Raw genomic sequence first — 27,943 nt, 5'->3', positions numbered from 1 at the left:
TCGCTTCCATCCCAATTGAACTACAATTCCCATGGATCTCAACAACGGAGCGCCTTTTTTACATCACTTCCTGATCCGCCGCCCTTTCCCCGCGCACGCAGGGCACTGTGGGGGGTCGCACCGCGCGCTCCAGCAACCCCGCCCACTTCACCTCTCACCCCTACACTGTCCCCGCGTGACGAAGGCTTCACACGGACTACATCTCCCGGCATACAGCGCGCGCACTCCACCTCCATGTGACGAATTGATTTCTGGGAAACGGAGTTCTCCTCCCGCCCGGCCTGCCCTTTGGAAACCCAGCTGGGTACTTGAAATCCCGACAAGCTCCGCGGCAATTTGGTTCCGCCCCTCCCCAGCTCAAATCGCGAGCCCCGCCCCAGTCCGCCCCGCCCCGCGCCGGGACCGGAGCCGCAGCCCGAGCGGCGGGGTAAGATGGCGGCGGCGGTCCGGGCCGCGGGGCTCGGGCCTAGCGGGGTGGGCGGGGCGGAGTCGAGTCGCTAGTCGTCCCCGAGTGTCGCCCGTATGCCACGGGGCCTGGAGAGCGTAGCGTGGCACCCTCGGACCCGGCTGCAGCGGCCAAGGCAGTCTCTGAGTAGGGGGCCTTCTTAGGGCCTGGGACGCGCCCGTAGGTGCCAGAGGGCGTTCGTATGGCCTGGACCGCGCCTAGGCCCACCCTCCATCCCATTGCTGAACCCGGACATGTCTGCAGGCGCTGTAGATGGTTTTTATGTGCGACCGTAGGCAAGGGTCTGTTGAGAGGCTTTTGGGGCCATCTTGAGATCTTCACTACCCCAGGAGTTAAGGGGGTCTGCAGAGTCACCTAGCTCACTGGGGTATATCTGTTAGGGCTGGGAAGTCTCTACTGGTGCTGGCCTCTGCATTCGGCTCATCTCTATGGATCAGGGACCATTTAGGAGGCCTAGAAGCTCACTTCAAGGATTAGAAGTGTTAAGGTCCACCTGGAAGAAAGAGATGTGTTCCCACATAGGGAGAGGGAAGCAAGCATTGTGATGTGCCCAGAGGCATAAACGAGTCTCTAAAGTCTGGGAAGTGTTTTATGTGGGGGTGATTGGGAGACAGGGATGGGGTGGGGTAGTTTGAAGGGACTAGAATCTTCCAGGGATTGCAAGAATCCCGTCTATGTCTTAGAGCAAATTCAAATGCTTTTGGAGACTAGATAATGTGTAGAGAATAATACAACAGAAAACGCGGGGCATTTTATCCAGCTCAAATGTACTTGCCTTTCAGAAAGTAATTAAAAAGAAAATGGTTTTAAACAAATAAGAACCTGTGTTGTCCCAGTGCTGAGGAGATAGAATCATTCCTTGGACCTGAGAGTCCATTGAGCTGTCTAGAATCATCTAATACAATGCTCTGCAACTTGACCTTGATAGGAAGGAAAGACTACATTATTCGATGAGATTCAATGCATGCCAACATATGTATTTTACTAATATTACTCCAGTCCTGTAAACTCGAGGTTCCATTTGAAACTTGGGAAGTATTTTCCATTATGTTTTATGTGTAACGAGCTGTTTGTGAACCACTAAATTGCTCCCAGAGCCCTGTAATTGAGGGATCACTGATCTCACATGGTCTGCAGAGCCTTTTACAATGGTTTTGGGGATCTCCAAATCTGCAGTCAGGAGCTTTTGGTACAGTTTCTTGTATGTGACAGTCAGGGCTCTGTGTAACATGTGTATCAGACTATGAGAGAGCAGTCCCAGAGCTGGGAATTGTTGATATACAGTATAGGGAAGTCTTGAATTTTAGCTTAGAGAAGCTTGGATGTGGTAGAGGGGCTGTCAGACTAAGGTATGCCTGTGAGAATTAGGAAGGAAGCTGACGATTTGGAGAGCTGAAGCCAGGAGGTTGTGGACTCAGTAGGACTGAGACCAGGGCTTAGGACTTTTCCTTGTGGGTGAGCAACCAGGGAAGTAGGTTGAGGCAAAAAGGGGAAAGCTGGTCTAAGGGCCACTGATAAAATTATTGCTAATGTGTATCCAGCCATTTATCAGTGGGAATGAGTGTGATATACATGCTACTATTTTGCCATTTTCAGATAAACACTAGTGTGATTTAGGGAGCCTAGAGCTTTTAAGAATTCCAAGATTAGGTGTTTTCAGAGTAGCAGGTTTGACAGCTGTGGGGAGGTTTACAGCTGTGATGTTCATGTTTTCTGAAGCCTCAATCAAGACATCCACCAGTCTGAAGGATGCTCTTTCAACTACCTGACTGGGCACTCAAAGCTCAGAATTCCCGTGACATCACCGAGGCTTTGGCCATGCTTCCACAGGACAGGCAGCTGGGTGATAGGCAAGTGTCCCAATGGGGCTGGGAGGACAGCATGCCTTTCTGAAATTTGGCATTTTTGTTTTAAAAGCGGTGTGGTGATTGTGATGATCATACTATCATAGTTCTGTTTCATGGCTGTAAACAAAACTCTTGGGTTCCTCACCATGGAGGATGGCGAATGCTGTGTGAAGCTACGGTACCTGTTACAGAGTGCCACTGAGCATGTCGGCACATTCCTCGCTGTGGGGACGGTGGCTTTCTTAGACTGAAGCACGCCTTAAAATCATGACACCTGAAGTCAGGGTTGAGTTTGCATCTATTTGACTGGGTCTGGGGATTGATTGGAGGTTTGACTAGGAGCTTTGGGAAGCTGTGGGCAGTGGAGGGCCAGACGTTGGAGTAGGTGGCTGAGCAGTCCTTCCATTGACGGGGAGGCAGCTGAAATCCAGAAGAAGGACAAGAGTGGCTCTAGTCCCTGCAGGTCAGCGTAGGACCAAGTACGAGGTCATCAGGAGTGAGGTGGAAGAGAGGGACACTAAAGGAGGACGCACTGGAGGCCTTGAGGTCTTTCACCTCTGTTCCTGCCTCTGTCGCCTTCACCTCAAACTTGCCCTCAACCCCAGGTGACCATGGAGGAGGAAGATGAGTCTCGAGGTAAAACAGAGGAGTCTGGAGAGGATCGGGGAGACGGTCCACCTGACAGAGATCCTGCCCTTTCTCCTTCTGCCTTTATTTTGGTAAGACAACTGAGGGCAGTGAGGCCTGGGGACCAAGGCTCTCATGCTCTGAGGTACAGGCTGAGGGTCCAGGCCCTGAATCTGGCTCTCAGGAAGATTTCGGGTTCCATGTGGACTCTGGCTGCTGGGTGCCTGGAATATGCTTTCCAAACAGCAGGCTAACAGAGGCCTTGGCTCTGATTTTTGTTTTTCTCCCCTTTCGCAGCGGGCCATTCAGCAGGCTGTGGGAAGCTCCCTGCAGGGGGACCTGCCTAATGATAAAGGTATGAGGTCCACTGGTCCTCTTAGACTTTTACCCTTCCTCTGGGCTTTTATCTTCATTTTTTCTGAGGTGTCCTGAGTGTTATTCTTGTGCTAGGGTCAGGAGTGTCCAGGGTACTGGGTTTGTTGAAGGCAGGCCTAGCTGGCAGGAGGGAACCCAGTGTGGTTTCAGGGCCGGCTAGAGGTGATCAGGGTAGTAGGACACTTGAGAGGCAGGAGACATAGAGCCAGGACTGGGCAGGGCTCAAAGGCTGAGCTGAGACATGCCCTTCAGTAAGCCAGTGTGTGCAGGCCCATCCCTGCCTGCGACGCATTGGGGGAGCTCAGGGTCTGGCCTAGGCTGGGAGGTGGGAGGTACCCCCTCAGCAAACACTAGGTCTGGTCCTGCTTTCTGTGCTAGGCAAGGCCTAACATTGAGTCCCATCTTATTTTAATGTCTATCCAGATGGCTCTCGGTGTTGTGGCCTACAATGGAGGCGCTGCTGTCGGAGTCCTCGGTCAGAGCCTCGTTCACAGGAGTCAGGGGGTGCTGACATGGCCACTGTGAGTAAGGGTGTCCACCAACCTTCATCCTGGGGCCTGCATGACAAAGGAACTGAGGATCTAAACCCTGGGTCTGATGTGACTTTGGCAGGCAGTGACAGGAGTCTGGGGACCAGATCCCTGACTAAGCTGGCTCCCAGAAACCATTAAGATAAGGTTGGTTGGATTCCAGAACGTTGTTGTGGCAGATGGGTGGGTTCCTGAGAGACTGGAACTCGGAAGGTTGTCAGTGTGAGTGCTCACAGAACAGAGCCCACTTGGCCCCTTCCAGGTACTGGACACAGCTGCAGATAGTTTCCTTGTGGAGCTGGTGAGCATCCTGGATCCCCCCGACACCTGGGTTCCCAGCCACCTGGACCTTCAGCCTGGCGAGTAAGAACCTGGGTAACTGAAGGCGCGGTGACCCTATCCTGAGAGCTGTGGCACTGCTGGGACTCACCATTTCCTCTGCCTTGCAGAAGTGAGGACGTGCTAGAGCTGGTAGCTGAGGTCCGTATCGGTGACAGGGACCCCATGCCTCTACCTGTGCCCAGCCTGTTGCCCCGCCTCAGGGCCTGGAGGACAGGAAAGACGGGTATGTTGGCCTGTTCTGTGTTGGGTGGGTGGTCTTGAAATTGTGTGAAAGTCAACTGTATTTATGTATGAATGGTGCTGGGTCCTGGACTTTGGATGTTCAACAAGCATTCTGCCACCAAGCTAAGACACTCGCATTACGTAGGCTATTTGTAATGAAGGTAGTAAGGACGGTTCTATTAGATACAGACTAGTTCGTGTACTCATAGAATAAAAGTGCAGTGGGGATCACATAGGAGCCTTGAGCATGCTGGTACCAGTTATCGGAGTTGACTGGTAGTGTCTTTGAGTTGGGGATTCATCTCCTAGGAGGTGGCTCCTCACTAGCTCCATTGGTGAGCCTGGTGATCAGCTTGAGTCTGAGTGGAAGGGCAGACATTTTGTTCTGTGCTGTGGTTATATGGGATACAATCTGCTCCCCATTGTGCACCTAGTAGGTGCCCAGGGACCTCAGCACATCAGCAGGTGATTAGCTGAAGCTCCCAGGACACCCAGGGTCAGTTCTGACTTAGGCTCCATCTAGGCCTGTATTTTTGTGCTGCTGGTGCTTGAGACTTTACCTCCCCCTTTCTAGAAGTGGAGTGGAGAGAAGGCCTTTATACAATTTGTTCTTTGGCAGCCATCAGTACTAGTGCCTTGAAGAGTGGCTTGTGACTCCACTGAGGCAGGTCACAGATACTTTGTCCCTTCTCAGTTGTGAATTGGACTCAGGGGACATGGTACCCAGATCCCATGAACCCCCAGAAGCCGACAGGAAGATTTTGAACCTGTCCTATCCCTGAGGGTGTACAGTTGTGAGTGTAGCCTTGACTGTGGGTCTCAGCCCTGGTAGGCTGAAGGAGAGGCGCTGTGGAGTTCAAGACCAGTGTGGCAACGCCAGGAGATCATTACTCCAAAGATAACAGAGGATGGACTTCCCAACAGTACCTGTCCATACAGACAGATGGCTCCATTTGGGTCCTGGCTGGGATATATATTTAGCCAATTGCTCTCATGGGGACTCTGAAATTATGCTGTGGTTTTGTTGTTGGCTTTTTTTTTTTTTTTTTTTTTTTAATTTATTTTGAGGCAGGGTCTTGTCCTGTTGCTGACCTCGGCTGGCCTAGAACTTGTGGCAGTCCTGCCCTGCCCTCCCATGAGCTGAGATCACAGGCTTGGACCTCCTGTGGTGATGTTTTAAAGACAGAGCTTGGGAGCAGAGGGTTGCATGGCTTAGGCTCTACTCACCTCCCTTGCGCTTAGCACTGCAGCTCTGTCCTGCTCAGGGTTCTTAGTTTCTAAACTGAACTGACAAGGCTGTTGGTTGGTTGGTGTGTTGGGCTGGGGTGGCAGCATATTCCATGGTAGTGTCTGGAAGCCATAGGCCAACTTTCAGGTGTTTGTTCTTCCCTCTGCCAAGTGGGTCCCAGGGATCTAAGTCAGGTCTTTAGGTTTGGCGGCAGCTGCCTTTATTCACTGAGATGTTTTGTTGCTGCTCTTCCCTCCTGTGTATCTGTGTATGTTTCTGGCATTGAACCCAGGGCCTCACACCTGGAACCACTGAGTCATATCCTTAGTGTTTTCATGAGATGGATCTTGCTTTGTAGCCTACTCTGGCCTTAAAACTCCTGATCCACCTTCCATCTAGAGTGCTGGAATTGTGGATGTGTGCTGTCATACTTGGCTTCGTTTTTCCAGTTGTGGAGAAGTCTCCTCCTGTTACCATATAGCCTGATACTGTTGTGATTCTCCTGCCTCAGCCTCTTGAATAGTAGAAGCTACAGGTGTGTGCCATCATGCCAGCCTCAGCAGTTTTGTTTGTGTGTTTTTCTTTTTCTTTTTCTTTTTTTTTTTTTTTTTTGGTTCTTTTTTTCGGAGCTGGGGACGGAACCCAGGGCCTTGCGCTTCCTAGGTAAGCGCTCTACCAATGAGCTAAATCCCCAGCCCCGTTTCTGTGTTTTTCAAGAAAGGGTTTAGGGTTTCTGTGTAGCCCTTGCTGTCCTGGACCTCATTGTAGACAAGGCTGACCTTGAACTCACAAAGATCTGGTTGCCTCTGCCTTTTGGGTGCTCAGTTAAAAGGTGTGCACCACCACATTCGTCTTTGTTTGTTTGTTTGTTTTAAGATTTATTTATTATATATAAGTACACCACTGTAGCTGTCTTCAGACACACCAGAAGAGGGCATGAGATCCCATTACAGATGGTTGTGAGCACCATGTGGATGCTGGGATTTGAACTCAGGACCTCTGGAAGAGCAGACAGTGCTCTTACCACTGAGCAATTTCTCCAGCCCTTTTAGTTTGTTTTGTTTTAGGAAATATTAAGACCATAGAAGAAAGAACATGGTATTCACCCATGATCTTCCCCTATATCCAAATCATATGTCGTCCAGTGTTTCCAGACACTAGTGTCCTGTGTTGGAATGACAAAAGGAGCAGAGAGTGGGGAGTCTAACTCTGAGTTGGTCCTGGATACCCTCTGGGCTCTGGATATTAACCCTGTCATCAGGATGAGTTCCCTGAGGGCGGGGCTTGCTTTTCTGACACCCCTGGGACTGTGCCTGACATAAAATAGGAGTTTAGTGAATGAGCAGACTTTGATTTTATAGAAGGAATCTGAAGTAGGCAGGTTGAGCCAGGGACCTATGGTGACATGAGTAGAGAGTGCTGTGCCCTGGATCTGCATGAGGAACTGGCAATGTCCTAATGGGCCATTTTGGGTGGGGGTTAAGATCCTGTGCTTAGTCATTTGAGTCTGGGCCCGGCCATCGTTGCTGTGTGTCCTTGGGGCAGTGGATGTTGAGGAGCAAGCTAAGGAGACACACGGAGCCTGGCCGGTGAGGAGGGAAAGCACTTTGTGATGCCCAGGGGGTCAGTGGCTCTTGCTTCTAAGGCCTCAGGTGCAGGTTGATGGCAAAAAAACTTCAAAGGATTCTCTTGTTTGCCAAGCCTCCAGCTCTCATTTCATCCTTCCTCTCCACAAAACAGGTTCAGCTCCTACAGGAGGCAGCTGGTTCTTCTGTCCTGTGGGGACATCACTGCTATTAGTCAAGGCAGTTCATTGACTTTAGGACCAGCCCATGGTTTGTGAGATTAAGTCAGGGCTCCCTCTGGGTTCAGGTGTGGACTCTGGGGCCATTTTCTGCTGTACTAGGTGTCTTCACACATATTCGGCCAGTGTCTGCAGCTGAGCCACATACCCCAGTCCCCAACTTTACCACTGAACCCATCTTCTGTTCCTTAATTGTACTGCATGAATGGGTCAGTTTTGTTGGAGATGTGACCACTTCACCACCCCAGTGTGCTCTACTGCCCGTGTCTGCAGGCCTCTGCCTGGGAGAGAGGAGGGATCCGTTACTGATTATTGCTCTGTCTACCCTGTTCTCTGCAGTTTCTCCACAGTCCCATGCATCTCGACCTGCCTGTTCCCGTCACCTCCTCACCTTGGGCACAGGGGATGGAGGGCCTGCCCCACCACCTGCACCCTCCTCTGCCTCATCCTCGCCTTCCCCTTCCCCATCTTCGTCTTCTCCTTCTCCTCCCCCTCCTCCTCCACCCCCACCCCCTCCAGCTCTGCCTGCCCCACGATTTGACATCTATGATCCCTTCCACCCCACCGACGAGGCCTACTCCCCACCGCCAGCCCCAGAGCAAAAATATGATCCCTTTGAGCCCACGGGCTCCAACCCCAGCTCATCAGCTGGGACCCCCTCGCCAGAGGAGGAGGAGGAAGAAGAGGAGGAAGAGGAAGAGGAGGGTCTATCACAGAGCATCAGCCGAATCTCAGAGACCCTGGCTGGCATCTATGATGACAACAGCTTGAGCCAGGACTTCCCAGGTGATGATAGCCCCCACCGGGAACCCCCACCCCCGCAGACGCTGGGAGCCCCAGGGACACCACCACAGGCTGACTCCACTCGGGCCGAAGGGGCCCCACGCCGCAGGGTCTTTGTGGTGGGACCGGAGGCTGAGGCATGTCTTGAGGGCAAGGTTTCGGTGGAAGTCGTGACGACGGCTGGTGGACCAGCGCTGCCGCTGCCACCACTTCCCCCGACTGATCCAGAGATAGAGGAAGGCGAGATTGTGCAGCCTGAGGAGGAGCCCAGGGTGGCAGTGTCACTGTTCCGTGCTGCACGACCTCGTCAGCCTCCTGCCTCTGTAGCCACCTTGGCTTCAGTGGCCGCCCCTGCTGCGCCCCCAGCCTCTGCTCCACGTGCCCCTGAGGGTGATGACTTCCTGTCACTACATGCTGACTCTGATGGTGAGGGCGCACTTCAAGTGGACCTAGGTGAGCCACCTGCACCACCGGCTGCTGATGCCCGCTGGGGCGGCCTGGACCTGCGCCGCAAGATCCTAACCCAGCGACGTGAGCGCTACCGCCAGCGCTCTGCCTCGCCAGGCCCACCGCCTGCTCGGAAGAAGGCTCGAAGAGAGCGGCAGCGCAGTGGCGACCCTGCGCCACCGGATTCGCCCACCTGGGAAGCTAAGAAGCACCGTTCACGTGAGCGCAAGCTTGGCTCCCACTCCACTGCCCGGCGTCGATCACGCTCCCGTTCCCGCCGCCGTTCACGCTCCCGCAGCGCCGACCGAAGACGTGGGAGCCACCGCTCACGTTCCCGGGAGAAGCGCAGGCGCCGACGGCGTTCCGCCTCTCCACCTCCAGCGGCATCTTCGTCATCTTCCTCGAGACGTGAGCGGCACAGGGGCAAGAGGCGTGAGGGTGGCAAGAAGAAGAAGAAGCGCTCGCGCTCCCGGGCAGAGAAGCGCTCTGGGGACTTAGAGAAGCTGCCCGCACCTGTGCCTCCCTCGGGCTCTGACCGTGACAGCCGACGCCGCGGAGCCGTGCCACCTTCTATCCAGGACCTCACGGACCACGACTTGTTTGCCATCAAACGAACCATCACAGTGGGTCGCCCAGACAAGACGGAGCCACGCGCACCTTCGCCAGCACCTGCTGTGTCCCCAAAGCGGGAGGTCCTGTATGACTCTGAGGGTCTGAGTGCAGATGAGCGAGGTGCCAAGGGTGACAAAGATCGCAGGCGTTCAGGGGCTGCGTCCTCATCCTCGTCCTCAAGGGAGAAAGCGTCTCGACGGAAGGCCCTGGATGGGGACCGGGGCCGAGACAGGGACAGGTCATCCAAGAAGACACGGCCACCTAAGGACTCTGCTCCTGGCTCAGGGGCGCTGCCCAAAGCACCCCCAAGCAGTGGCTCCTCGTCCTCGTCGTCCTCCTGCTCCTCTCGAAAAGTAAAACTGCAGTCCAAGGTGGCTGTGCTCATCCGAGAGGGCGTCAGCAGCACCACCCCTGCCAAGGATTCCTCGTCTTCGGGCCTGGGTTCCATTGGGGTCAAGTTCAGCCGAGACCGTGAGAGCCGTTCACCATTCCTCAAGCCGGATGAGCGGGCTCCTGCAGAGGGGGTCAAGGTGGCCCCAGGCAGCACCAAGCCTAAAAAGACCAAGGCCAAAGCCAAGGCTGGGGCCAAGAAAGCCAAGGGGACCAAGGGAAAGACGAAGCCGTCGAAGACTAGGAAGAAGGTTCGCAGTGGAGGCAGCAGCACGGCCAGTGGTGGGCCTGGTTCACTGAAGAAATCCAAGGCCGATAGCTGCAGCCAGGCAGCCAGCGCCAAGGGGACAGAGGAAACATCATGGTCTGGGGAGGAACGGACCACCAAGGCCCCCAGTACCCCTCCACCTAAGGTAGCCCCACCTCCACCCGCACTCACCCCGGACTCCCAGACTGTGGATAGCAGCTGCAAGACCCCTGAAGTCTCCTTCCTACCAGAGGAAGCCAGTGAGGACACTGGGGTCCGAGTAGGGGCAGAGGAGGAGGAGGAAGAGGAAGAAGAGGAAGAGGAGGAAGAGGAGCAGCAGCCTGCCACTACCACAGCCACCAGCACCGCTGCAGCTGCCCCAAGCACTGCCCCCAGTGCGGGGTCTACAGCTGGAGACTCCGGCGCAGAGGACGGGCCAGCTGCTAGGGCCTCCCAGCTGCCAACGCTACCCCCACCCATGCCCTGGAACCTACCTGCTGGTGTGGACTGTACTACCAGTGGTGTTCTGGCCTGTGAGTCTTCGCAAGTGGGGAGAGGGAAAGGTGAAGGCATGAGAGGGATGGGTATAGATAGGCTTGGATGGACAGAACAGGCAGGATCTAGCCCAAGCACTGGCGTACAGGGATCTATTTGAACACAGGAGCCAGTCACGTAGAACTAGATAGAACAGCAGGGTGCTGTTTTCTTGTAGGTGGGGGAGGGTTGGGACTTGGGGTAGGTCAGTTAGCAGATGTTACTTCAGCCGTCTCCATGCCATAGCCTAGCACTCCTTGACCCTACTACACGCAGACCCCTTGAGTGGTAAGAACACCATGGCTCTGTGGTGATCTTCAGTGGATGACGTCCCTCTTTTCTGTCCTGGGATGAAGTGAGGAACCTGGCTGTTACCATCCTGATACCTGCCTTGATTGTCATCCCTCTGTCCATTGCAGTGACTGCACTCCTGTTCAAGATGGAAGAAGCCAACCTGGCCAGCCGCGCAAAGGCCCAGGAGCTGATCCAGGCCACCAACCAGGTGGGCTCCCATGGGGAAGAGTCCCCGCAGCCCCTTCTTTTGTCCATTGCCTCGGGGTAGGAGAGGAACTACAACTCCCAGCAGGCCTTAGGGCAAGGTATTGGCCAGAAGAGGAGCCTGTTGCTCTACACCATTGGGAAATTTGAGGGAACAGAGGGGGGAAAAAAACCCCTCTTTCCTTCCACCTCCCTTGGCTTATCATACTCTCTTCTCACAGATCCTCAGCCACCGGAAGCCACCCTCTACTCTGGGGGTGACCCCAGCTCCCGTGCCCACTTCCTTGGGTCTGCCCCCAGGCCCCTCCAGCTACCTGCTTCCTGGCAGCCTCCCCATAGGGGGCTGTGGCTCTACCCCTCCTACCCCTACAGGGCTAGTCCCTGCATCTGACAAGAGAGAGGGCAGCAGCAGCTCAGAGGGACGTGGGGACACTGACAAGGTGAGATGGACTGGGAGAGTCAAAGCACTAGAAGAATGGGACTGGGGGCTGGGCAGGTAAACAGAAAAGCAGATTAGAGATGCAGCTCAGTTATTGAGGGCTTGCCCAGCATGCAGGAAGACCTGGGTTCTATCCTCAGTTCCAGATAAAAAGAATTAATGTGTAAAAGAATTTAAAACACTTAAAGTTTATGTATGTATACATGGATGTATAAACACCCCTTATAATTTGCTCCCCACCTTCAAATAACTGGCAGACATAGGTTTGTCAAAAAAAAAAAGTCAAGCACTTAGGGCCAAGCTGGCTGAACAGACTCAGGCCTGTAACCCTAGCGTGTGAAGTCAAGGGAGCTAGTGACAAGGCTGGAGCGAGGACCCTGCAGGCACAGAAAAAATTGGTTTCCAGCTGCTTCCTTTAAATGCTCTCTAGATGGATGTGACTGGTCATGCCCCAGACAGCACTATCTGAAGGCACCCACCACTGCTCTCTGTCAGGGTAGGCTTGAACAGGAAACAGATAACCTCAGCTTACAGAGCCCCTCACTAGGTCACATCCCCATGCTGCTAGCCAGGCCTCTAGGGCTATTTGTCTTGTGTTAGCTAGTGTTTTATGGAGTGGTAGGCAGCCCCTCTTCTGTGTCACTTGAGAATCTCATGGCACATAGAGCTAAGACTGGCTCTCTCTACAGCTGGGACATGTGTGTCCCTATTACCAAAGCACGTGTACTGTGGTTCCCCGACCTCCCCACTCAGCTTGCTGTGGGCCCAGACGCCCTGCACTCGCTTTGGGAAAGCAGCTCCAGCTCTACCTGGGTGGGTCATGGACTCTCCCAGGACTCCCAGCCTCCCAGCACAGCTCCTTGATGGCGGTGTCCCATCTCTCATGAATTACGGGATCTAGTTCCCCAAGGGTGGAAGGCTGGGTTCCCCTGTGATGCTGTCCACCTTAGCAGCCTGAGCCGCCTGGGCTCAACTGCTCAGTCCCTCCTGTGCTCCTGTCAGCTCAGGTGACATGACCTGAACCAGAAGAGTCTGAGCAGCCGAGCTGCCATCCCTGCAGTCGGAGTAACCCTGTGATCTTTTTAGGAATAGGTGGGAGCCAGTTGTTGGACTGGGGGTGGGCACACACCTCTGATCCTACTACTTGAGGCTGAGGCAGGAGATTTAAAAGTTGAAGGCAAGAATGGACAACTTATTAGAGACACTATACAAAAATAAGGCAAGCCCTCAGTTCCAATCCCAGCACCACATGAAAGGAACAGTATAGTGTTCGACTGGTTTGTCTCCCAGCAGACTGCTAGGCCTGGCTAGGCAAGGGTGCCACAGGGTCTAGCGTAGAGGTCTATACTAGCCTGGGGTAACTGCAGAAAGAATAGGATAGGGCAGGCCAGGGTGAGGGAGCTGTAGCTCTTCTACATGTTTGCTCTTGACCGTCCTTGTCTCACACCAGTATCTGAAGAAGCTGCACACACAGGAGCGGGCGGTAGAGGAGGTGAAGCTGGCCATCAAGCCATACTACCAGAAGAAAGACATCACCAAGGAGGAGTATAAGGACATCCTGAGGAAGGCTGTCCACAAGGTGGGGCCAAGGGACTTTGGGATTGGGGACCTGGGTCCAGGAGAGAGGCATAGGGTCATTGAGTCAAGGTCGAGGGTGCCCTGGGATTGGCAGGAACTCAGTTGTTCCTGGTTCTGCAGATCTGCCACAGCAAAAGCGGGGAGATCAACCCTGTCAAGGTGAGCAACCTGGTAAGGGCCTACGTCCAGCGCTACCGCTACTTCCGCAAGCACGGTCGCAAGCCGGGGGACCCCCCAGGACCTCCTCGGCCACCCAAGGAGCCAGGGCCCCCAGACAAGGGTGGCCCAGGCCTGCCCCTGCCCCCTCTCTAAGACTCCTTACCCTGTCCCTGTGCCTCTGAGATTCTGGACATATTTATGGCTCCACTTCCCCACTATGCCCCCCCACAGTGGGATGATGGGGAAGGTTGCTGTGAGGAAGAGGAGAGCCCACCCTAGCCCTATCCCTACCCGTTGACCTAGCCTGCCCCCACAGTCCCAGCCCTTCTGTCATGCCCCCTCCAGTTTCATTAAAGATTTCATGAAATACAGACTGGCGTACTGGTGCACACTTGAAGTAGATGGATCTCTGTGAGTTCAAAGACGGCTCTACAGAGATCCTGTCTCAAAAAACAAACAAAAAAACCCACGCTCTTTGCCTTTTCAGGAAGAAAGAGTTGGGGTAGGGTGGGGTGACCATGAAGGTATCCAAACTCAGGAGTGTGGGGGTAGCAGGAGGCAGGGCCCAGCCTTGAGCAGCACCTGAGCTGGCTTGTGTACATTGGAGCTGTCTCTACCAAGTGACCTCTGGTGTGAGCAGCACTGTGATCCATGATGGTGAGTCAGCCTGCCCCATAGCCAGCTGCCACCCATCACAACTTGGGGAGATCACAGCCTGTGACAGCTTCCTTTGTGATACTTTCTCTGGGACCTTGGGGAAAGGTCAGGAGCTGGTAGCCATGCTGTGTGTCTTGTCTGTGTACCTCACTCACCGAGCACCTAACCCTCAGCTGCAGATGGGAAAACTGAGACCCCTGTAGAATAACCAGCAGCCTAGGGTAGTGCAGCAGACTTGTGATGGTGGCATAAATTGCTTTATTGGAGCAGCTGAGCTGGGCTCAGGTTTCTCCAGTGGCCTGGAAGTCCATGTCTTCCACCAAGTCCTGGAGGCAGGCCTTGTACTGGTCAGAGGTAAGGGAGATCGGCTGGCTGTTGGAGATGTGCAAGTCCACGGTTTTCAGTGATGAGGCTCCCCCTTCCCGGGCCATCTCTAACAGCTCCTTAAGACATGTAGGAACAACCTGAAGGAGGCAGGACAAATCTCTAGTCATCTATAGGCTACCAGCATAACCCAGCATCACTCAGCCTAGTGCCTCTAGGAACTGTGGCTGCACCCCCCACCACCCAGGCCATAACCAATGGAAGCCCCCGGGAGCCATACATTTAAAGGCTGTAAAGGCTTGCGCCTGCCAGCTACAGGTCTAGAGTCAGAATAAGCTCTGGATATCTGGAGAAGCCTTCAGAGAAGACCCAGAGATCTTGGGCATGGGGAATAGTGGCTGCAGAGGGCTGTTGCAGTTGTTGTCTCAGACAGCCTTCTGAGAGTTTTAGTCCCGGGCTGCTGAGGTTCCTCCACAAGTGGACCCTCCCATCCCCAGTAGCATAAAGACAGCTGGCACCTTGACCATCACAAGCCTCTTGACCCACGGCTGGTCCTGGGGCCACGATTCCCCCACACAGAACCACAGAGTGTATCGTGGGGAATGTCTGCTTCCTTCCATGAAGGCAATGAGATCTGGGAACCCAAGAGTCAGGTCAGAAAAGAAAGGGTGGCTTGTCCCTGTTCACCCGCTCAACCTCTAGCTTCCCTGGTGATGTTCTGCCACCACTAGGCACTGCCTGTGAAAAGTCCCTGCAGACACACAAGTGCTCCTGCCCCCTCCCTCCTCCAGCAGTATTATGGAGGTGAGACCCCAGACCACTCCATCTCTATTGACACTTGATGCCTGCCAGCCCTTGAGGGATATGAGTTCAAGCCTAGCAGAAGCAGTGAGTGAGACCCTGCCTAGAAAACTGAGGTATCAAATATAAACGCAACCTCACACTTGGTACCTTCCTGACACATGCATCCTAGCACTAGGGAAGTCTGGGCTACAGAGACTCTTCTTCAAAACGGCTCTAAGGTTCTCTGGTTGGCTCTTGTGGATTCTGGCTGTGGGAATAACTGGAGGTGGTGCTGGGCTCATTACACCATAGAACCGATGGACAGCGGGACCAGAGGGACTTACTCTTCTTGTAAATTGCAGGGGTACTAGCAGCTGAGCCAAGCCCCTGCTGCACCTCGGTTCTGTAGACACTGAGATCTGTATACACCAGAGTATCTTCTATATGTTGAGCCTGTACTACATTAGGTCACAGTTACAGCAGCCGGTTCCTGGACTTGGTGGGTACAGGCCTGTCTTTGCCACAAAGCTTAGTAGCATGCTCTGAATTCAACCAACCACCATAGCTGTCAATTCGCACAGGGTACTCACCTGCCACAAAGGGCCTGAGGTCGAACACGACTCCGTTCTTGTCCTTGGGGACCTCTCCATCAGGCCCTCTCCCACTGTCTGGAAGCAGCTCCTCACCCAGGGCCCAGAAGGAATGCGAGTGGCCTAGGCGCTGGGCCCAGAGGCACTGCCCTGCCCGCCACAGCACCAGCCCCTTGCCCAGCCCCTTGAGTACCTGCCTCACATACTCCCTCACAAGCCTGTCTGTCAGAAACTCCTCAGGGTCTGGCAGGGTGACTGGCTGCCAGGGCAGTGTCCCGTTGTCAGACGTGCTGCCCACCAGCCGCAGGCCCCCGGGGCAAAAGAGTGTCTGCTGGAAGACCTGGCGGCCTCGGTAGAAGGCAGTCACCTCGAACTCCCACTCTGAGTACCGGGGTAGATGAAGAGGGGAGGGGAGAGATGAAGAGGACCAGGTAAGGACCACAGTCCCTGCTGCAGCCCTTCCTACCCCACAGCAGGCACTCACGTTCCTCAGCTAGCAGCTGCCTTAGTGGGTTTTCCTGGGGTGCTGGGTTTGGGAAGTTGTTTACAATGGGGCTTAGTGGTGGTTGAGAAGGATCAGAAGCAATAGGCAGGTCTGAGGACCCCTCATCTGGGAGGGGTCCCAAGGCCATGTGATCGAGTAATTCCAAGAGGTCTTCCTGGAGGAGGAAGGAGCTAGTCAACAGCTTCAGCTGAGCCAGAGGGTAGCAGATTGGTGGGAATGGAGGTCCAGGGGTAAGGGCTGGGGTGGGAAGAAGGTGAGGCCTAATGGATGGGGCAAGGCTGGGCACAAGACTAGTGTCTCCTCACCTGGTGATCAGACAGACTGCTTTTGCCATTGGTGTCAGGGGAGGTGTCCAGATGTACAAAGTCCCTTGCTCCTCCTGTCCAGAGTGGAAGTGAGCAGAGTAAGTGGCAGAGATCTTCCAGACCCCACGGTTCCTGTGACCCCCAAGCCAGCCTTGTTACACACACCTGGAGTCACAAACTCATACACTTTATGAGGGTCAAAAGGGTCCTTGCTCCGGTCCTCAGCTAATCGCAACACTTCTTTCCGGTTCAGGGCTGACCGGAAATTCCTCTTCCAGGTTGACAGGTCTGGCTTATCCTTCCCTGGGGTGTAGGCACCACTGGCTTCCGCCCAGGCCTGATACATCAGTGATTCCAGGACAGTAGGGAAGACTACTTAGACACCTCCCACCATATTCCATACATTTCTGGTTCCTGACCTAAGTTCTCACATTCATAGAGCCCCTAGGACTTCTGTCCCGACCTCATCCTTATCTATATTTTCCACACTTTAGAAAAATATTTTTGAATATGAGACAGGGTCTCACACATTATAACAAAGGTAGGCTCCAAGTTTCGACCCTCTAGCTGCCACTTCCAGAGTGCTGGGATTACAAACGTATGCCACACATCCACCTTCAAGCCTTTTGATTTTGGTTTGTTTTTTTTTTTTAGGTTTATTTATTATAGACGAGTACACGTAGCTGTCCTCAGATGTGCCAGAAAAGGGCATCAGATCTCATTACAGATGGTTGTGAGACACCATGTGGTTGCTGGGATCTGAACTCAGGACCTCTGGAAGAGCAGTCAGTGCTCCCAACCGCTGAGCCATCTCTCCAACCCAAGCCTTTTGTTTTTTAAGCCAGTATTCTAGGACCTACTTGGTACCTCACCCCACATTCTGTTACTACCATGCTGATCTGGTAGCTAATAACCCCATCCTGAGGGCTGTTCCAATTCTTAAGATTTAAGGGATCTAAAATCAAGAGCCCACCCCCCCCCCGAGATTTCCCATCCTCTAATAAAAGAGCTGTTCTCAACTATCCGAATACAGATCCTCATGATGTAGTGAGTCCCCAGCCCCAAATTTTTTTCATTGCTACTTCAAAACTGTAATTTTGCTGTTATAAATCTTTTTTTTTTTTTTTTTTTTCCGGAGCTGGGGACCGAACCCAGGGCCTTGCTAGGGCCTTGCTCCTGCTAGGCAAGCGCTCTACCACTGAGCTAAATCCCAACCCCAGCTGTTATAAATCTTAATGTGAATATCTGTTTTCCAATGAAAGGCCCGTTCAACCCCCAAAGGGGTTGCGTCCCACAGATTGAGAACCATTGCTCCAGAACAGTTTTTTAGAGACACAACCTGGCTTTCAGAATTCTATTCCTGGAATCTGCCAATCAATTCCGGGCTGTCCCTCCAAGTCTATCCCACCTAATTAGCAAGACCCAGCCCTGTCTAGTCACGCCCATAAATGCCTCTGAAGTCTCAACGCCCCCCCCCGCCCCCTCCCCCCCAGCACCTGGAAGATGCCAAAGTCAGCCATCTGTGCGTCCTGTCGTAAGCCATGCTTCCATGGGATCCTGAACTTTGTACGGCTCTCGTCCAGCCAGGCCACACCTTTCAGCTGTCCCAGGTCCAGCTGAGACACCAGCCAAGGCAAAATCAGCGGTTTCGGGGTTCCCATGATCCAGCCTGCGCATACAGTGCAGTTCCTGAGCCTGTATGTCAAGGGGCAAATGCACTCAAACCTCTCCGACCCGATACAGCACAGGCCTTCCTTCACCCTGTTTTCCTGTGTACAAACGGGAAACTCCTTCCCACCTTTCCAATTCCAACGGGACCGCCTATCCTACCCCACAGTTTTCCATAGGTTCTTTCCCTTTTCTAAATGTAAACCCCTATTACTCAAAGCAAGTACCCCATTTCCAGGGTGGAGTCCTCTTTCCCTGTCTTTAAAGAATCATGACTGTTCTCACACCCACCTCACCCTTGCAGAAAACCCTTACTCATTTCCAGAGTCTTCTCCCAGCTGCTGTCGCTTCTTCTGCTTTGTCTTTTCTACATTGTTTTTATGGATGTTTTGAGACAGGGTCTTAGTATGGAGCATAGGCTGTCCTCGAACTTGCTATGTAGCCATGATTGGTCTTCAACTCACTGTGTGGCCCAGGCTGGCCTCGAATGCACTCTGTAACCCAAGCTACCCTCAAACTTATTCAGTAGCTCAGGCTGGTCTTCAACTCGCTTAACCCATGCTGGTTTGGAGCTCATTCTGTGGTTCAGCCTGGCCTGGAGCTCACTGGCCTCGAACTTGCAGCAATCTTTACTGCCTCCAGTCTGGATGCTGAGACTGCAGGCTTCCGTCTACAACGCGTAACCATTCTGGTTTTCGGTAGCCGAGCTCCTGTGCCCTGAGGCCGCCACCCTCCCGGTTCTTCCGCGTTACCTACCAGGGGAGGAATTGCGCGCTCGTGGGGCGCGGGTGTCAGCACTGGTTTTGGGGCTCCCAAACAGTAGTTGAGACTCGCAGCCACGCAACCCCCTTCTTTGTCAACTAAGCTTCCGAGCGTTGGGACTTTCCTTTCTAATGGTATTTTGAGATAAAAAAAAAATTTCTCATCATTTACTTTAAGAAAAGTCAGAAAACCTAGGAGCACACTCCGACTGAACCGGCCTAACTCCCTCAATGCCCTTTTTTGGCCTTCCGCCTACAGGCATGCTGGGAACGCCATATGCAAATGATGCAACACAGCGCTCCGCCCCCTCGACGTTGGGGCGGTTACCGTGTCGGCCCAGTGCGCAGGCGCGGGAAAGTTGAACTTCGGAAGTAAAGTTTGTAGAAATTGAGTGAAAGCGTGTGTGCGCCAGTACGACTGAGGCAGAACCCCGATCCAGGTGAGCGGGGTACCAGGGAGGGAGCTAGGTTGCAGGAGAGGTCACAGCCAGTCCTGTCTCTCTGACTTCCAAGCACGGAGGTCTCCTGGTGCCCGCCAGAGGTCATTGGAACTACATCTCCCAGCAGGCTGCTCGGTGAAAAAGAGGGGAAACCCGGCTAGCGTTTGCCGCAAAGCGTACTAGGATTAGTAGTTCCCTATTCTCTAGGGTCTTCGAGACTCCTTCAGCACTCAGGGCTCCCTTCCTGCTCCTGCATGTAAGAGTCCAAGCACTCAGTTACGTCCTTTCTTTCTTTCTTTCTTTTTTTTTTTCTTTTTTTTCGGAGCTGGGGACCGAACCCAGGGCCTTGCGCTTGCTAGGCAAGCGCTCTACCACTGAGCTAAATCCCCAACCCCTACGTCCTTTCTTAGATTCAATAATTCAGGCCCTTTCTCCTCAACGGAATCAACTGCCCCACTGGCCCTTAAGCCACCTTTTCCTTGGAGTAAGGTGTCCTCTTCATTCAGTGATTGAATGAAGTTTGAGTTATCACTCCATTTGGGTACATTCTCTGTCTTCTGCTTCAGGTACCTCCATGGCCGGCTCTGAAGAGTTGGGTCTCCAAGAGGACACACTGAAGGTTCTGACTGCCTTCCTTAGGCGCGGTGAAACTGCTGGGTCCCCTGTCCCAACTCCACCCAGGTGAGATACTATTCCACTCCCCCAGGGCCAGCCTTTGATCAGAAGATCTTCCTGAGTCTAGTGGTCTACTCCCTTCATACCTAACCCCATATGTCTGTCCCAAGCTTCAAGAATCTTCCACGAGAGGACGAAGGGATTGTTTGCTCAGAACCCTCTGGGATAACTCTGAGGTTCTTGCCCCTAGGAGCCCTGCCCAAGAAGAGACAACAGATTTCCTGAGCCGACTCCGAAGATGCCTCCCTTGTCCCCTGGGGCGAGAAGCTCCTCCCCCTGAGTCCTCTAGGCCCTGCTTCCTTCCCCTCCGTCCCTGCTATGGTTCAGAGCCTGGTAAGAGATTTCTTCAGATCACTTGTGAAATTTGGAGGCTAGCAGCCTTGGTCCTGAAGAATCCAGACAGTACCCATTATAAAGTCAACACTGCTCAGCTTCAGTGCCGGCCATAGCCATTTCAGTTCTTTGTTACACTTCTTTCTAGGGGGTAAGTGTTTCTGCCTGGATGGGAGGTATCCTGGGACTCCAAAGCCCAGAAACCACACAGCTCTGAAGGATGAAGGTATCCCAGTGCAAGAGAGACCTGAGACCGGGAGCCCAAGAATCATGCAGCTCTGAGGCGGGACAGTGTCCCAATGTTAGGGCATCCTGAGACATAGGGGCCCAGGAACCACACAGCTCTGGGAGGAAGCCTCCTCGGCAGAGGTGTTTTGGTCAAGGGAGGGTATCCATCCCCAGCTGAGCCGAGGTGCTCAGGAGCCTCAGCCCCGCTCCACTTCTTTGCTTCATTGCTTCTTTTCTTCTTGGCGCCTTCTGATTAGAGAGTCACACCAGGCAGAAAATCTCATGAAAGAGACTTTTTGGAGGGTTCAGAGTATGGAGGGACAAATCCATGGATGACTGCCCTCTGCTCCTGGGATCAGACAGCAGGGAATTAGACAGAGGGCAGGGCTTATATAGGACTTCTTAGAGGGTGGAGCTTCTCAGGGCAGGGATTTCCAGATTGACGATTGGTGGGATTTCAAGTCCTGAGCTTGGGAAGCTCAGGGATTGGTGGCCTTTTTTCATCACCTTTTCCCTGCATTGGGCCCATGGGTTAGGATGAGAAGCCCTCGGCTGCAGGCTGTTTTGGCTGAGATGCCATCTCTGTGGGGCTGCTCCAGGAGGATGGAGAGGAGCTGCTACCCCTGGGGACAGCTCCTGCAGTAGTGTTTCACCAAGGCTGTAGGCTGAGGGGCCCTCATGGTACTGCCATTTTGACAGTTCTTGCTCATGTCCTAGGCTAGGGCTGGAAGGAAAGGCTGGCTAGCACTCGATGGATTTGGGGGTGCACTGCTGAGGGACTACAGTAAAGGGAATGTTGAGACATAATCACATTTACTGGAGCCCTCCTGTCTCAGTCCACCTCATACTGGAATCACAGGCATGCACCATAAAATAGAGCCCTAGCATAGACTTCCGTGGTTGACCAGGGGGAGGTGCTTTGGAACCTGATCTCTTTCCTTACGTGGGTGCTTCTCTGGCTCTTAAGGAAGCCTTCTTTGTAGCTCAACTACCCAACACAAGAGACAGGAAGCATGATTGTCAATCACAACTCCCTGGCCAATTGGTAATATGACTGGGCAAATCCTTTCTCCCATTTAAAGTAAGAGAGAAAACTGGCAGAAGGGATCTTTGGATTTGGTCAGTGATGATCAACAGACCCAGTGGGGTAGCACATTGCTGTAGTCAACACTTAAGAGGCTGAGGCAGGGGGTTGGGGAATTTAGCTCAGCGTTAGAGCGCTTGCATAGGAAGCACAAGGCCCTGGGTTCAGTCCCCAGCTCCGGAAAAAAAGAGGCTGAGGCAGGAGGTCTGCTGTGAGTTTAAGGCCAACCTGGACTACAAAAACTTGAGTCAGTTGAGTGCCTGCCTAGCATGCGTGAAGCCCTGCATTCAGTTCCCAGAAGCACATAAATGAAGCATGAAAAACACACATCAGGAAGTAGGAAAGGAGGCCTCCTTTTGCCCTCCAAGGACATCAGGTATGCATTGGTACGCGGACACACATGCAGGCAAAACACCCATACTCACCAATGAATCTTCTTTCTTTTTTAAGGAGCCATTGGCTCTCATGGATCTGGAGTTACACAAAGTTGGGAGCCATCATGTGGGTGGTGGTTTGGTTTCTAATGAACCTTCCTGCTTTCCCCATTACCAGGGTTTATTCCAGCAGCTGTGCTCTATGCTGCTGCCTGTGCCATTCTGAACCCTCCCGGGAAAAGCCTGAAGTGGGAGTGTGTATGTGCAGGCCACTGTCAACCCCCCCAGCCCCCACCCCAGTTCTCTGGCAGGGAGAACTGGAAGAACAGCCAGTACTCTTAACTGTTAAGTTGTCCAGCTTCTGACGCTGTTGAGGCCTTCACAGGCACTCAGCACCCAAGTGGTACACAGACACACATGCAGGCAGAACACACATATAAAATTAAAAAAATAAACTCTTAAGAGGCGCACCTGATTGGATGGGTTTTTTTTTTTTTTAAGATTTATTCATTTATTATATATAAGTCCACTGTAACTGTCTTCAGATACACACGAGGTACAGACAAGGGCATCAGATCTCTTTACAGATGGTTATGAGCCACCATGTGGTTGCTGGGAATTGAACTCAGGACCTCTGGAAGAGCAGACGGTGCTCTTAACCACTGAGCCATCTCTCCAGCCCGGATGGGTTTTTTAAAATGAGCCCTGTGGCCAGTTTCTGAGTGTGGACTGGACAGGGGATAAGGTGGTAATGGCGGGAACGCTGTGTTTGCCTTTACTGAATGGAATCGTCTCCAGAGCTCAGTTTGAACATTCTCAGTTGAATTTGAGGGTGCAACAAAGTAGAAAGGCTGAGGATTTTACTAAAGTCTCTTGGCCTCAGTTTACCCTTTTGTGAAATGGAAATTGTTATTGTCTGGCAAGATCATAGGGAAAAGAGAAACCATAAACACCCTGCTCTGTAAACACAAAGCGTTACTGATTCTTTCCGCCCAGGCCCAGCCTCTTCAGACTTCTATGCCCTGGTTGCCCAGCGTCTGGAACAGTTGGTGCAGGAGCAACTCAAGTCTCCGCCCAGCTCAGGTAAGCAGCAGAGGAACCCCGGTGAGGGGTGATGGTAGGTGCAAAGCCAGGGCCCTTCCCAGTCCAATTCTCTTCTGCCCCCCTCCCCGCCAGAGATCCAGGGACCCCCACCCACGGAGAAGGAAGCCCTGCTAAGGAGGCTGGTAGCCTTGCTGGAGGAGGAGGCAGAAGTCATCAACCAAAAGGTGACCGGCCTCTACTCCATGCTTTTGAGAGGATAGTCGTGGAATAGGGGCAGTTGCTGGAGCCGCACAGGCTTTTGATGCTGTGTGGTTCCAGTAGACACCAGAGCACCTTTACAGGCGTCTGGGCGCCTCACCATAGCAGGACTTCACACCATCAACAAGCAATGGGACCTGGGTAACAGGAGGCACCAGAGGCGTTAGGGATTAGCTCAGTGACAGAGCCCTTGCCTAGCAGGGCTTACCTGCCTTACCTTAACTTTGTCTCCATCACCCTCTCCCCCAAGTTAAATACTCAAAACAAAGAACAGGAAACAGAAGAAGCCAGAACCAAGAGCCAGGTGAGAGAATGGCTGTGGCAGGAGCTGAAACTGGATGTAGTAGAGCCTGCTGACCCAGCCTCCTCCCAGCACTCTGGGATATGAGGCAGGAGTACCAGTTCAAAGTCATCCTGGGCCACGGAAGGGTTCCAGGGCAGCCAAGGCCACACTAAGGGACCTTGTTTCAACAAGACAGCGAGGGATAGGAGAGCACACACCTTTAGTCCCAGCAACTGGGTCAGAGGCAAGGCAGAGCTCTGTAAAGTCAGGGCCAGCCTGGGCGACATAGTTAAACCCAAGAATCCTGATTGACTACAGTAAGGACACAGCTTAGAATATGGAGGAAAAGCCTGCTCGAGAGGGTATAGCCTCTGAGTTTCCTGGATTCTGGCTTTGAAAACTGAACAGTGCTGTAACAGCAATTATCTGTAAAGAGCACAGATTCAGGCACTCTTCCCTGCAACGCCCTCAAGGCAGGGCTTCTCTGTGTCACCCTGGCTCTGCATGAACTTATTCAGTAGACCAGTCTTGAACTCAGAGCATTGAGCTCTTTCTGTTTCTGCCTCCCAAGTGCTGGGATTAAGCATGTGCCACCATGCCCAGCTTGCGTTTAAGGACCAAAGGAGAACTAACTGTTTAGAACTCAGAACTGTACTTGGCTCTAATTCTAGGACCCCTTCCTGGAAGTCTCCTGAGGAATGCCATAGAGGCAGCTTGGGTCGGTGGGACTTGGTGCTGGAAAACCCTGTCCCTCCAGGGTGGTCACATGGCTTACACTGCCCCTCTGCCCCTCAGCTGGCCTCTGACCCGGCCCTGCATCGTAAGCTGGCCCGCCTGTCAGCAGGCTCTTTCGCCCGCCTTGTGGAGCTCTTCTCTAGCCGGGGAGGCAGTTCCTCCCCAAACTGCTCAAGTCCCTCGATGCCGTGCCCAGGGCCCCCACCGCCATCCCCAGATCCGCTGGCACGCCTAGCACTAGCCATGGAGCTGAGCCGGCGCGTGGCTGGGCTTGGGGGTACCCTGGCCAGCCTCAGCATTGAGCATGTACACAGCTTCGCGCCCTGGATCCAGGCCCATGGGGGCTGGGTAAGTCACACACACCCTGCCAGGGCTCAGTTTGACCCTACTGCAATCTCGACAGTTGAGTTTCCAGAACTCCCAGCTCTTCCATTCAATCCATCATGTGTCTATTGAGCACTTGCTCTATGCCAGGCACTGCTTATGAGGTCTGGTGCCCTTCTGGCTTGAATGAACAGTTGTGAGAATAGCTCACACTGCTCCCGTCTCATCCTTCCCATGGTTTTAGGGTAGCTGTGTGCTAGAGAATGGGATCTTCAAGGATGCATAGGGTGCTTATCTAGTGCCTTGAGTGTCCAGCAGTTTGACCCCACGGCTCTTTCCACAACCTGCTTCCTATGTTGAGTATCAACTCACTGAGGTCTTCACTGGCCACTGACTTATTTTATACATGTACAATGGAAATAAATCTGTTTGGCATGATGCCTTACTTTTAATCCGAGGAGTCAGAGGCAGGTAGCTCTATTGAGGTCAAGGCCAGCGTACTGTACATAGGGAGATCCAGACCAGCCAGGGCTGCACAGAAGATCCTGGAGTAAGTTCCTGGAGGTGGCTGAGGCACAGCAGTGGGGTGGTGGTGGTGTGAAAGGGGGAGAGAGAGAGAGAGGAGAGGATGGTATCTTGTGGTGCAGGCCTGTCATCTCAAGTATCAGACAGGCTGAGGCAAAGGCATCTAGGTTTAAAGTCATCCTTGGCTCCAGAGCTTCAAGGTTAGCCTAGGCAACTTACTGAGATCTTGTCTCAAAACACAAAAATAAAAGGTTAGGATATAGATTAATGGTAGAGTCCCAGCACTTCAGAAGGAGAGAGAAAAAAAAAAGTGTGTTCTAGAGACATAGCCAGACTCAGAAGGGCCCTTGATCACTGTGGGATGGGGTTCTGAGATAGTCTGTGCACACCCTATCCTGCCTTCTAGATAGAGCAGGAAAGGCCTGACATGGGTGTCAGTCCCAGCAGGAAGGACTCTGGATTTCATTAATTGATGAGGGTGTAGGTTCTCCCAAGACTGAAAGATGCTACTGTGAGCATCTGTGGGCTCCTCCTGCACTCCTTAGAATAGGGAGGTGATGGGGTTCAGATTACACTGGAACAGAATAGAAAGAAAGGAGGGACAAGTAGAGCTCAGCAAAGAAACCGGCACTCCTGCTTCTTTTAGATGACAGGAGAGTCTGGGACATAGACTGGCACAGACTGGGCAGGGCATTGCAGGGCCTAAGCACAGTCCCTAGAGCAGCACAGAACAGCCACACCACGGAATCACTTAAGGCCACTTCAGTGTACCACTCAAGGCGTCCTTCCTCTACTCCTCCATCTGTGTGTCTATCCCTCTTTTTGGGTGTCTCCATAGCTCTGACTTAGAGCCTCCCCTCCCCGTCTTCCCAAGCCTCCGCCGCCATCTTTTATCACTGCAGTGGTGTTACTGAAGTTCCTGTCAGCTCTGGGCTCTCTGTCCTTTGCAGGCAGGCATCCTGGCCACCTCACCTGTGGACTTGAACTTGCCTTTGGACTGAGCGTTTCCTCTGAACCGGCTGCAGGTGACCGAAGTATGACGACACACATTCTTCAGGGCTGTAGGGTGGCGGTTGCCCTACTTTTCTTTTTTTGCCAAAAAGACTGTTTAGTATTAAAAGCTTTGTTCTTTGACTAGAGCACTAAAGTGTTTGAGTGTGTGTGTGTGTGTGTGTGTGTGTGTGTGTGTGTGTGTGTGTGTACACGTGTGTGTACATGTGCATTTGAGTAAGTGCATGGAGGTGGGAGGCCAAGGTTGGGGTCTTCCTTCATCACAACCCACCTCTCTGTTGCTGTGTAGCCTGGCTAGCCAGGAAGTCTGGATTCCCGAGTGTTGGGACTTGCACTGGGCGTGGAGACTCACTCCTTTATTCCCACCCTGGCACTCAGAAACAAGTGGAACTCTGAATGTGGAGCCAGGCTGGTCTAATAGGAGTCAGGATCGCAAGGGCTATATAGTGAGACCATCTCAAAAATACAAAAGCAAAAAGTATTAAATTTTACATGTATGTTTGTATCTGCATGCATGTATGTGCACTACATGTGTGCAGTATGTGTGTCCAAGCACTTTTATTTTTTTAAAGATCTGTTTTTTTGTGTATGAGTACATTGTGCCTGTCTTCAGACATACCAGAAGAACCATCTCTCCAGCCCTAAGTCCTTTTAAAAAATTATGTTATGTGTGTGTGTGTTTTTATGTATGTGTGTGTTTTTATGTGTGTGTGTGTGTATGTGTTTTTATGTTTGTGCACACATGCAAGGAAGGTGCCAGAAGAATGTATCATATCCCCTAGCACTGGAATTATATGCGGTTAGCTGCCAGATATTTCCCTGAGAACAGAATTCGGTTCTCTGCAAGAAAAGGCTCTGTTAACCGCTGAGTAGCCTCTCCAGGTTTGGCTTACTGAATTTTTTCAGTAGCCCTGGGGAACAGCTTGGGAATCTTGTAAGGTTCCAAGATTGCTAGCCTTGGGGTTGGGGATTTAGCTCAGTGGTAGAGCGCTTGCCTAGGAAGCGCAAGGCCCTGGGTTCGGTCCCCAGCTCCGGGGAAGAAAAAAAAAAAAAGATTGCTAGCCTTGTAAGTTTCCTGAATCTCAAGCGCTTCCCCTCCTCTTCCCATGTTCCAATATGGAACAAACAGATACACAACTGGCTTGTGGCAATATCCAACTGTACTTTTTTCCCCCTTTTTTTTCCTATTATGAACGGCACTTCTCCTAGCTCTCAACTTTCCTAATTCTGTGACCCTTTAATATAGTTCCTCATGTTGTGGTTCGCCCCTCCCAACCATAAAAGTACTTTGTTATTACTTCCTGAGTATAATTTTGTTATTACAATGAATGGTAATGTAAACGTCTGTGTTTTCTGATGGTCGTAAGTGAACCCTGTGAAAGGGTCTTTTGACCACCAAAGGCTTGAGACCCACAGCTTAAGAACAACTGAGCTAGCAAACACTGCCACTAAGCTCCATGTTTAGCTCTGACTTACAATAGACCTCTCTGAGGTTGCCGGAGTGTATAGCTGTGAGTGGAAGGGTTACTGGCCTTAAATCTCCATGGCAGGTCTCATAGGTGTGTGCTGGCTACACCTTTAAACTGCAGTGCTCCGTGCTGCAGACCTGTAATCCCAGCATTTGGGAGGATCAGATTCAAGGTCATTTTTAGCTATACAGTGAGTTCAAGGCCAGTGTGAGCTAGGAGACCTTGCTTCTAAAGCCCCAAAGTGAGCTAGGACGGTGGATCTGTCCTCTAAAGTGTTTGATGCCTAAGCAAAATCACCTGAGTCAAAGTTCCAGCACTCACTTTAAAAGCAGGGCACGATGGGGCTGGAGATTTAGCTCAGTGGTAGAGCGCTTACCTAGGAAGCGCAAGGCCCTGGGTTCGGTCCCCAGCTCCGGAAAAAAAAAAAAAAAGAACCAAA

General features: G+C 52.6%; 3 protein-coding genes across 16 annotated transcripts; 2 read left to right on the top strand and 1 right to left on the bottom strand.

Annotated features, from left to right (window-relative positions):
* The first annotated feature begins 264 nt into the window (after positions 1–264).
* Scaf1 (SR-related CTD-associated factor 1) lies at positions 265–13,499 on the top strand. Of its 5 annotated transcripts, NM_001400823.1 has the most exons (12): positions 394–427; positions 2,186–2,316; positions 2,919–3,032; positions 3,238–3,295; positions 3,739–3,836; positions 4,108–4,208; positions 4,295–4,410; positions 7,781–10,453; positions 10,874–10,956; positions 11,174–11,392; positions 12,842–12,970; positions 13,090–13,499. In NM_001400823.1, the coding sequence occupies exons 3-12, from the start codon at positions 2,925–2,927 to the stop codon at positions 13,279–13,281; spliced, it is 3,777 nt and encodes a 1,258-aa protein (NP_001387752.1). In that variant the 5' UTR covers positions 394–427; positions 2,186–2,316; positions 2,919–2,924; the 3' UTR covers positions 13,282–13,499. The 5 variants fall into 5 exon arrangements, with proteins under 5 accessions (XP_038944631.2, NP_001387752.1, NP_062257.2 ...); NM_019384.2 differs by lacking the exon at positions 2,186–2,316; NM_001414200.1 differs by having other exon boundaries at positions 394–2,316.
* Positions 13,500–14,023: 524 nt separating this feature from the next.
* Positions 14,024–18,818, bottom strand: Irf3 (interferon regulatory factor 3). 4 transcript variants are annotated; one of them, NM_001006969.1, is made up of 8 exons: positions 18,717–18,818; positions 17,789–17,987; positions 16,458–16,629; positions 16,293–16,366; positions 15,967–16,141; positions 15,483–15,863; positions 14,628–14,743; positions 14,024–14,249 (listed from the first exon to the last, which is right to left on the bottom strand). In NM_001006969.1, the coding sequence occupies exons 2-8, from the start codon at positions 17,951–17,953 to the stop codon at positions 14,067–14,069; spliced, it is 1,266 nt and encodes a 421-aa protein (NP_001006970.1). In that variant the 5' UTR covers positions 17,954–17,987; positions 18,717–18,818; the 3' UTR covers positions 14,024–14,066. The 4 variants fall into 4 exon arrangements, with proteins under 4 accessions (NP_001006970.1, XP_006229083.1, XP_006229084.1 ...); XM_006229021.2 differs by lacking the exon at positions 18,717–18,818 and adding an exon at positions 18,276–18,414 and having other exon boundaries at positions 14,027–14,249; XM_006229022.4 differs by lacking the exon at positions 18,717–18,818 and adding an exon at positions 18,276–18,414 and having other exon boundaries at positions 14,027–14,249; positions 17,789–17,961.
* On the top strand, positions 17,954–26,673 carry Bcl2l12 (Bcl2 like 12). 7 transcript variants are annotated; one of them, NM_001108480.1, is made up of 8 exons: positions 17,954–18,040; positions 18,981–19,161; positions 19,728–19,842; positions 20,027–20,169; positions 22,852–22,938; positions 23,032–23,123; positions 24,236–24,523; positions 25,975–26,673. In NM_001108480.1, the coding sequence occupies exons 3-8, from the start codon at positions 19,736–19,738 to the stop codon at positions 26,023–26,025; spliced, it is 768 nt and encodes a 255-aa protein (NP_001101950.1). In that variant the 5' UTR covers positions 17,954–18,040; positions 18,981–19,161; positions 19,728–19,735; the 3' UTR covers positions 26,026–26,673. The 7 variants fall into 7 exon arrangements, with proteins under 7 accessions (NP_001101950.1, XP_063122734.1, XP_017444853.1 ...); XM_006229097.5 differs by lacking the exons at positions 17,954–18,040; positions 18,981–19,161 and adding an exon at positions 19,278–19,417 and having other exon boundaries at positions 25,975–26,163; XM_063266664.1 differs by lacking the exons at positions 17,954–18,040; positions 24,236–24,523; positions 25,975–26,673 and adding an exon at positions 24,112–24,150 and having other exon boundaries at positions 19,015–19,161.
* Positions 26,674–27,943: the final 1,270 nt, after the last annotated feature.

This window comes from Rattus norvegicus, chromosome 1 (assembly GCF_036323735.1).
Source record: "Rattus norvegicus strain BN/NHsdMcwi chromosome 1, GRCr8, whole genome shotgun sequence".
NCBI lineage: Eukaryota > Metazoa > Chordata > Mammalia > Rodentia > Muridae > Rattus > Rattus norvegicus.
This window is presented reverse-complemented; position numbering and strand designations above follow the sequence as displayed.

Bases quoted from the DNA above. Each gene is read 5' to 3' on its own strand.
- Bcl2l12 (NM_001108480.1), top strand. From the start codon at position 19,736: ATGGCCGGCTCTGAAGAGTTGGGTCTCCAAGAGGACACACTGAAGGTT. The intron at 22,939-23,031 runs GTAAGCAGCAGA...CCTCCCCGCCAG, and splicing joins CAAGTCTCCGCCCAGCTCAG to AGATCCAGGGACCCCCACCC. The intron at 24,524-25,974 runs GTAAGTCACACA...TGTCCTTTGCAG, and splicing joins TCCAGGCCCATGGGGGCTGG to GCAGGCATCCTGGCCACCTC.
- Scaf1 (NM_019384.2), top strand. From the start codon at position 2,925: ATGGAGGAGGAAGATGAGTCTCGAGGTAAAACAGAGGAGTCTGGAGAG. The intron at 3,837-4,107 runs GTGAGTAAGGGT...GGCCCCTTCCAG, and splicing joins GGGGTGCTGACATGGCCACT to GTACTGGACACAGCTGCAGA. The intron at 12,971-13,089 runs GTGGGGCCAAGG...CTGGTTCTGCAG, and splicing joins TGAGGAAGGCTGTCCACAAG to ATCTGCCACAGCAAAAGCGG.
- Irf3 (XM_006229021.2), bottom strand. From the start codon at position 18,376: ATGCTCCATACTAAGACCCTGTCTCAAAACATCCATAAAAACAATGTA. The intron at 16,142-16,292 runs GTGAGGAGACAC...TTCCTCCTCCAG, and splicing joins GCAGTCTGTCTGATCACCAG to GAAGACCTCTTGGAATTACT. The intron at 14,744-15,482 runs GTGAGTACCCTG...TTGGGTTCCCAG, and splicing joins CCTCAGGCCCTTTGTGGCAG to ATCTCATTGCCTTCATGGAA.